Source organism: Petaurus breviceps, unplaced genomic scaffold (assembly GCF_028583685.1).
Source record: "Petaurus breviceps papuanus isolate PSGF00001 unplaced genomic scaffold, PetGlider_PUasm1.0 688, whole genome shotgun sequence".
NCBI classification, from domain to species: Eukaryota; Metazoa; Chordata; class Mammalia; order Diprotodontia; family Petauridae; genus Petaurus; species Petaurus breviceps.
This window is the reverse complement of record NW_027186457.1, coordinates 23,616,756-23,625,781: the sequence shown is the minus strand read 5'-3', so window position 1 is coordinate 23,625,781 and position 9,026 is coordinate 23,616,756. Positions and strand designations below refer to the sequence as shown.

Sequence of the window (9,026 nt, the reverse complement as noted above, 5' to 3'; positions counted from 1 at the left end):
CTGGACACTTAATGTTCCATTCTGGGCCTTCATCAGCAGGCAGGATGGACAGCTAGGGATAGTGGGGGCTTGGTTCCATGTCTCATGAGGATCTTCTAGGAAAACGGCATGTTTAACCTGGAGAAGAGAGAGCTTGGGGGAGGTGAGAGCTGTCTTCAAGTGTTTGAAGGGCTGGTCTATGGGGGAGAAATCAGAGGTGTCTTGCATGGCCCCAGAGGCAGAACTAGGAACAGTGAATGAAAGAGGCAAATCGAGGCTTGATACAGGAAAACATTTCTAAGTTCAAGCCACCTCAAAGTGGAATGGACTGCTGCTTCCATGCCCGAAGGTCTCCAAGCTGAAGCTAAGACAGTCATTCACCTCCTATGAGATCGAGAGGATTCCTTCTGGGATAAAGATTGAGGTAGGGGGCTGCCAAGCTCCCTTTGAACTTGAAAATTCCAGGATACGCCCTTTCCTCTACTTTTCTCTGAAGTCTTCTGTGCCCTCCCCTGAAACTAAATGACACCAGGCTGATTCCATCACTCCAAGTTAATCCAGCTGGCACTGGCTGACCATGTGGCCCTGGGCAACTAAATGAAGTGCTAGGCCCTGGGACTGGGGTGGCAGGGATAAAAATCTAATTAAGATTTAGGGATGCCCAGAAACCTGGGATTCTCTACAGAACCAGGTAAAGGGGAAACTGCAGATCCAGGCCAGAATTTCAAAGAGCAGAGACAACCTGACGCTCATTCCATGTCTGGGGCTTATTATTGTATGCAAATGAATCTGGTGGAAAAAGACTCTGAGGTCCCATGCCCGGTGATCTCTCCACTCCTCCAGGTTGTCGTTTGTCTGGACCTGAATGGTGAGGCAAGGCCTGAAGAACTGAAGTCGGAGAGGCCTTTGTTGTTGTTCAGTCATTTTCAGTTGACCCTATCTGGGGTATTCTTGGCAGAAATACTGGTGTGGTTTGCCATTTCCTTCCCCATCTCATTTTACAGATAAGGAAACTGAGGAAGAGTTTAAATGATTTGCCCAGGGTCACACAGCTAGTAAGTGTCTGAGGCTGAATTTGAACTCAGGTCTTCCTGACTACATGCCTCTTGCTCTGTCCACTGTGCCCCTTTACCACTGTAGCAGTGTAGGAGAAGCAGACTAGTGCATCTCGTCCATGTTGTTCACCAAACACAAGTAATCTAGATAAGGAGAAATAGAGGCAGCTTTCATGTTGTGTTCAAGAGCTGTTCCTATGAATTCATCTGTTATTATAGCTGTTTCTGTCTACTGGTTACTTTGAGTGGCAGGTCAGGCAGTCACTGGTGGAAACATGCCACGTGCCATCATGTGGTCCTCCTTCCTCTCCCTTTCCCTCACAGTCTGTATTTACTGAGAGCTTATTTTGTATGCAGGCCTAGGAGGGGCAGTATAATTGGGTATGTTCAGAATGGCTGATGAAGGTCTGAACCTGCAGCCCCTCACTACCAAGGAAGCCTGCCTGCCAATCTCTGTGGTACATAATGATCAGGGCATTCATTAAAGACTTTCTCCCTCTGTCTACCTCCAGATAAGAATTACAAAGCCCTCTAACAGGGGTTATCCAGAAGCAGTCCACTGCCTAGACCAACACCTTTCTGCCTTCTGTTCTTTTCCCCCACACCAGAGGAGAGCAGAGACAAAGGGGTGGCAGCACAGTGAAGAAAGTCTGAGCATTGTACTCTGAGAGGAGAGGGTGGCTAGTGAATCCCTTTTATAATAACAATAAAATTTAGAATTTAAATAGCACTTTAAGGTTTGTAAATTGCTTTACAAATATCATTTCGTTTGATCCTCACAATAACCCTGCTAAGTAGGTGTTATTTTTACAAATAAGGAAACTGAGGCAGACACAGCTAGTAGATTCATTCCTGGGTCCTATCAGCAAACCCTGTATTTAGATCAGCTTAGTGTGAGGGTGTTTGTGTTCAATCACCAAACCTTATTAGTACTGGTGTGGTACAAAGTTTGGGGTTGGTAAAAAAAAAAAAAGTATTCAAATGTTGAGCTCTGTGACCTTTAATCTTCCTGAAATTCTGTTTCCACATTTGATCAGTGGGGAAAATAATGTCTGTAGTACCTGTCTCAGGGTTATATGTGAATAAAGGGCTTTATAAACGGTGACGTGTCATTGTTCTAAGGAATAACTTACCACCTTTTGGTCTCTTTCGTCTTCCTCCCTTATTGGCTTTGCTTTTCCTGTCCTCTGCCTTTTCTTCTCATCTACCTACAAGCTTGCCAGTTGTCCCTCTTGGTGAGTGTAGACATCAGCCTGCTTGGGGTGTTGAGGGCCATCAGATTGCTGTCCCCTAGCTGTAGTCTACTGCTGAAATCAGAGCCACGGTGGCCTGGGCTTTGAACTCATAAACAACTGTTTCCATTGTTCCTCAATGGAGTTGGGGAAAACATCTTAATAATGATCATGGTCCTAACAAAAATAGCCTACATTCTTGGCCCCTTCTTCCTCTCTCTGTGGACTGGGCCTCTTTTGCCCTGAGCCATGGCTTTGGCATCCAGTGGAGGTCAGGACAGCTGCTGATGCCTGCCTACACTTAACCACACTGCCTGAAGTTCTTGGGGCTTTGTAAGACCACTCCTTGACCTTGATCAGAAGGGACAATTTGGGACTTCACCCCCATCCTGAAAACAGGAGAGTGCCAGCTCTGCAAGGAAGAGGGCAGCAGTACCCTTTACTGTAATGCCAAGAGTTCCCAGGCTGCCAAGTGCGGGCACCCGGCTTTGAGAGTGGTACTTTTTTCTGCAGTCCAGAAGTTGCCATGTCAACATCATTGGATCCCTAGTCCCTTTCATCAATAACTCCTCTTTTTTTCTGCCACAAGAAGATAAATGGCCTGTGGGTGATTGTAGCTGCTCACTTCTACAAAAGCTTCATAAACTTCAGAAGCAAAAGGGACAGTGTGGGAAATAGCCCAGGCGCCTTGGTATAGAGTGCCTCCAGCCTGCTGCAGCCTTCTCTGCCGATTGGGGGTGGGGTGGGGGAAGGGGGGTCTGGGCCAAACTGCCCCAGAACCTTCCCTCAGCCTTCTTTGTTTCAGCCTCCTGCTTGAGTGTCTTGTTCCCACCCAGCTAGACACAGGTCTCCAGTCAGTGGAGGAATCTGATGCCGTGGGTTAGGACTATTCCCAGAAACGCGATGCCTGCTGGACAGCCCAATTCGGGCTCAATTTTGAGTCACCATTCTCCGAGCCCCCAGAAGTCACCGACCCTTGTCTTCCTCCCATAAAGATGGGACTGTTTCCATATAAACTAAAATCTTTTAGTATGTTCACATTCTCTGAAGTTAGGGAGAATATACCCACAGGGTGATCAGACGGGCACCAAGAGCCATTAGGAAGGCTGGCTACTTCCCGAGGCCTCTTCTCCCTCTGGCCTGGAAGGGGCCCCAGGGCGGGCTTTGGTCCAGGGAGAAGGGCTAAAAATGACCGCCGGTGCAGCTCGCACCTGGCCCTCGGGAGGAAAGCAGTACCTTCGCCTCGAGGGGAGGCAATTGGGGATAGTGTGGACTCCCAAGGGAAGGATAAGGCTACTGAAGCGTTGTCTTTAAGGTACCAGAGAGTTCAGAAGGAAACGGACAAGCTGGCTAACCCCGAGACCGTCCTGTGAAATCAGAGGCCGCCAGTCCCAGTATCGGACTAGACGGGGAGGCGGGACTAGGGTGCCTTGTTCCGATTGGCCCCAGGGATCCGAGCTAGGACCAATGAGGAGGTGTTGCGGCGGGGCGGGGCGGGGCGGGGCAGGGAGGCAAGTTTAGATTAGCTAGAAGGACGAATGTCCGGCGAGGAGGGGGTGCAGAAGAGCCCCTTTCCCCGCCCCTCCCCCCCGCCCGCTCTGGGCTCTGGGGAGAGAGGCACGCGTTGCTCCCTAAACAGACCGTTCTGTTTTACACAAGAGTGTCCAGTAAATGTCTCAGCCGTCGGTGCCTTCACAGAGTAGAGCCCCACAGCCAGCAGCGTACAGCGCCGGAGCGAGCGAGACACAAAGAGCACCTTGCACATGCGGGAAGGGAGAGAGACCGGCGCATGCGTGCTGGTGTTGCTTGGTCCTCCTTGACGTCATCTTTAAGTAGGGCTCCAGGCTGGCGCCGGGCTTAGGGGAAAGTGGTGGTCGGACCACGAGCGTTTATTGAGCCTTCTTTGTTAAGCGCGGGAGACATAAAGAAAAGCAAAGGCACGGCTTGTCCCAGTCCTTCAGGGACAGCCGATCACCTGCGGATCTAACGGATCCCACCGGGACATCTCCCCCAAGCCTTTCGCAAATCCAGAGAGCTAACGGCCTCCGGGATCGGGCGCCCCTCCTCCACCGGAAGTGACGTGCCTGCTCCCGCCAGGCGGCTCGGTGGCGGGAATCGGAGCTGCTGCGGCTGGGGGTGAGCCGAGAGTTTAGGGACCTGGACCGAGAGCAGGCGCCGGGCTCCTGACGGCGACCCCCCACCCGGCTGTGCAGCGCTTCTCCAGAGAGGACGGGAGGGGCAGCCGCCGCTGCCCTCATCCTGCGCGCGTGACCCGTCTCTCCAGCTCCAAGTCTGGGGCCCCGCGCGTGACCCACTCGTCTCGGGTGGCCCCCGGGAGCCTCCGGACCGCTCCCGCCTCCCGCCCTTCCCCGGGCAGGGTGAAACGACCATGCAGGCCTTCCTCAAAGGGCCGGCTTCCATCAGCACCAAGCCGCCGCCCGCGAAGGAGCGAGGACCCGCGGCCCCGGCCGGCAGCAGCACCGAAAGCCGGCGGGCCAAGCCCGTGCCGTGGGTGGAGAAATAGTAAGAGCCCCGCCCCCACCCCTCCCCCTTGTCAGACCGCTGCCGGCCTCCCCTTGCCCAGCAGCTCCTGCCCCCATCTAATGCCGTTTCTCTTTCCAGCCGCCCCAGGTGCGTGGATGAAGTCGCTTTTCAGGAAGAAGTTGTTGCGGTGCTGAAGACGTCCTTAGAAGGAGCGGACGTGAGTGAAGCCCCTTACTTACCCCTGAGAGGGACCCAGGCCCGGTCCGCGTCCCCACGTGGGTCTGTGCCGGGCATCACGGCCTCGGGTGGTGGGCCTGCGGCCCCGCACCCCAGCCCAGGACAGGTGCCCTCCCACCGCCCCGGCTGCAGGGCTCCAGCAGCGTCTTTGCAGCGGCGTCCACTGTGTATGCCCAGAGTCCCCCGGGCCTGCCTCCCCCGCCTGCACCGCTCCCTCCGTTGTCATCAGCGGTGAGGACGCGGCAGCCTCTGTGGTGGTCCTGCGGCGCCCCCGACCGGGGAGGCTGCTGGAGCCCTGAAGCGTCTCTGCCCAGCCCGCCCAGGCCCTGACCACACCGCCCCACGCTTACCAGCCTGGCTTTCGAAGGCTGCCTCGCTGATGGCCCTAACCTGGGTTGAGGGAATGAAAGGCCGGCACTTCCTGGGAGGGTGATCGGATGCCCAGGCCATGTACAGAGCCAGGGCAGGGCTTCTGGGGAGAACTCCCAGAAGTCCAAGACGTACCGTGTTTCCCCGATAATAAGCCCTCCCCTTACTGTGTAAGATTCCTCTAAAATAAGCCCTCCCCCGAAAATAAGCCCTATTGAGATCGCTACTGTAGTGAAGGTGATCCCCTGCGCTACATTACGGTACCCTCGGTATGCACCGTCCCCTCCCCCCCTCCTCCCCCCTCCCATCCGTGAAATGCACACTGAGCTCCGAGCTGCATCCAGTCAGAGCTGCAGCAGTGAGCACATCCTGTTCTTCCCCAGTGATTTGCTTATTGAATAAAGGTACATTTTTTTGTTCACATTTACCTGTTTATTAAAATTGCTGTCAATGTTCATTAAAATAAGCCCTCCCCTGAAAATAAGCCCTCTGGTGTTTTTCTGTCCAAAAAAAATAATAAGAGTGTCTTATTATCGGGGAAACATGGTAGTCACTGCCCTTGAGAACCCTTCCTTCCAGTTTGGGAGTCAAGACCCCGAGAAATGAACAGTGAGGCCTCAGGAGCGAGTGGCAGACTATCCAGGGAGCAGATGAGGTTGCTGAGGGGGAGCGAACATACAGAGGCAGGAGCTGACGGTCTGTCCACCTGCTCCCAGTGGCCCTCAAAGCTGGACAGGCCAATCATAGACCTCAGTCTCTTAAATGGGCTCTGTTTAAAAAAGGAGAATTTCTTTGGACCAGCAATAAAATGCAACTGAAAAAGTACAGACAGGCATTGCCTTATGTAGTTTCTACGGGCACAACTTGTGGGTGCTATTTCTGAATAGCACAATGAAAGGCCTAAGTGGGAGATTCGGCCCCTGATAGAAGTCAGTGAATGTCTGCTTTCTACCCTCCTCTATCGCCCCACATGCTCGCCCTCCACAGGGTAGAGCAGGCCAGAGAAGACCCAGATGAGGAGCTGGAAGGTGTATGTTTTGGACTCACTTAAAGGTGAGTGCACTGGAATTAAATAGGACAAAGGAGGCAAAGTAATGCCCTTCTTCAGGCTTTCAGGCCCCTCTCCAAGCATTGCATGGAACATCTTGAATTGCTTCTCAGTGAAGAAGCCTTGAGTTATTGTGAGAAGTATGTTTTATTAAATTATTACTTCAGAATTAGAAGGGATGACAGCATCCATTTAGTCCAATCTGTGCCTGCAGAGGGGGGCCCTGACCTGGCTCTGCTGCTTTACCCACCCTCCTCTCAGGGTCATCTCCATATGTGTCTTCTGAGTGTTGGCCTGTGCCATTAAACTCCAACCTTGTGTTTCCACAGCTCCCCAACCTTTTATTCTATGGACCACCTGGAACTGGAAAAACCTCCACCATTCTGGCAGCTGCAAGGGAGCTCTATGGGTAAGCCAGTGCTCTTTGTTTCTGTATTTGCAGCTTACAGCAGGTCACTGGGATGTGGTCACTCAGGAAACATTCATTAGGTGCCTGCTCTTGTACAAAGCACTCTCTCAGGCACTGGGGATACGAAGGCATGGAAGAGGCTGCCCTCAAGGTGCTTACACTCTTTGGGAGAGTGGAAGGAGCACAAGGATAATCGGGGAAGGTGGAGGCGCTGCTCTGGGGCAGTAAGATATGACCTCACGGAGGAGGAGGAGCCTCAGCTGGGCTTAGAGAATGGCTCTGAGAAGTGGGAGATGAGGGAGGGCATTCCCAGCATGAGCAGCTTGTACCAATGCATGGAGAGGAAATGGGAAGTTCAGGGATCAGCTAGTAGTCCAGCTCGGAAAAAATTGAGTTTAAAGGAAGATGAAAGGCTGAAAGAGTGGGTTGAAGCCAGAATGTAGAGGGCCTTAGGAGCTTGTATTTTACTCTGTAGACAGTAAAGTGTCACTAACCGGTGTTGAGCAAAGGGAGTGGAGATTGGACCAGTTTGAAAAAGGAAGCTAGTATAGAAGTGCAGGGGAGCAGGGATGACCTGAATGAGAGCTATGTGAAAGGAGAGAAGGGAACTGTGGCATGTGTTATGCAGGGAGAATTGATCAGAACGGCCAGTAGGTTGGATCTAGGAGAGCAAAGGAAAGAGGAAAAGTAAAGGATGAGTTAGAAGTTATAGCCCTGGATAGCAGGGAATGACAGTGTCCTCCGCACAATTAAGGAAAGCAGGAGGATAAGCAAATTCTGGGGCAAAGATAATGATTTATGTTCTGGACATGTTGTATTTAAGATGCCATGAGACATCTAGTGGGGGGTACTAGCAGGCAGTTCATGATCACAGAAATACAGGCTTTCGGAGTTGAAAGGGACCCTAGGCCACCTAGCCTGACCCATATCAGAAAAAGAATCCCCATTACACCACACTCAACTCATAGCCATCCAGTCTGTGCTTGAAATCCTCTAGTGAGGGGTAGCAGGAACCCCCTCTCTATCTGTAGCAGCAAGCACCCCAAGCGTCCTCAGGGTTTGCCGCCACCACAGGTTCTTGGATCTGCTTTGATAAAGGAAAGCAACTCAAAATGGGTTAACATGCTTACTTTAATCAGTCAGACATATATCGTTTACCTTGTTCAGGGGAAAATGGTCAGCACCCCAAACTTCAGAATACACACACAGAATTATCAAGTCAGAGAAACAGATCAAGTAGACAGATTTCCAAACTGTCCAACCATTACATCCATACCAAATCAGCATCTGGGTTTTTCAAAGCCGGGGGACTCTCAACAACGGCTTCCCAGAATTCAGATCAAATCACAGAACACTTCTCAAAGTGAGTCCCAAAACAAAGCTACACATCAGGGCTTATATAGCCTTCTCCTGCCTCAGAGAATGTAACAACCTTATTGACTCACTGGCCAATCAAGAAGTATCTACTGAAAAACAAGCCTCCCACCCCAGGCTTCAGGAGCACTTTAACCTAGGGGCAGGGAAGATCTTCCAAATTTGCATTCACTATTACACTATCTCTGGTGATGGTCCGATCCACTTTTGGAAAGCCATTATTGTTAGGTTTTTTCTGATAGTAAGCCTAACTTGACTTCTCAGTTATCTATTCATTGCTCCTGATTCAATAGTATGAGGCCAAACAGAACAAATCTAATCCCTCTTCTGAATGACAGTTCTTCAGAAATTTAAAGATTGATGTCACATCTCCCATGAGCCTTGTCTTCTCCAGGCTAAATATATCCAGTTTTTTCAACTAGTCCTCATATAGCATAGACTCAAAAGACTTTTGCTATTCTGGTTGCCCTTGTATCCCATATAAACTGGTGCCCATAACTGGACACAGTCTACCAGAGATGGTTCAGCTAGTGCAGATGACAGCTTCTCTATTCCTGGAAGCCATGCCTCTCCACGTAGCCCAAATCTCATTAGTTTTTGGGCCACCATCTCAGGCTCTTGGCTCTTACTGCACTGTAGTCCACTGAAAAGATAATAAAGACCCATAATGGAAAGGAAACACCCAAACTAAGGAGGCTGTATATAGACATTGATCTAGCAGAGGATACTGAGAAGGACCAATCAGATAGGTAGGAGGGAAGCAAGAAGGTGTGTGTGTGTGCGCGCGCGCGCGTGTGTGTGTGTGTGTGTGTGTGTGTGTGTGTGTGTGTGTGTGTGTG

General features: G+C 51.3%; 1 protein-coding gene across 2 annotated transcripts in view; it reads left to right on the top strand.

Annotated features, from left to right (window-relative positions):
• Window positions 1–3,953: 3,953 nt before the first annotated feature.
• RFC4 (replication factor C subunit 4) overlaps window positions 3,954–9,026 on the top strand; it is a 12,441-nt gene continuing 7,368 nt past the window's right edge. Inside the window, exons 1-3 of one of the 2 annotated variants that reach the window (XM_069104783.1) lie at window positions 3,954–4,789; window positions 4,889–4,967; window positions 6,734–6,813. In XM_069104783.1, coding sequence (XP_068960884.1) covers window positions 4,656–4,789; window positions 4,889–4,967; window positions 6,734–6,813 — 293 coding nt within the window. In that variant the 5' untranslated portion in view covers window positions 3,954–4,655. The remainder of the gene's footprint in view (window positions 4,790–4,888; window positions 4,968–6,733; window positions 6,814–9,026) is intronic. The other variant, XM_069104782.1, reaches the window with a different exon arrangement.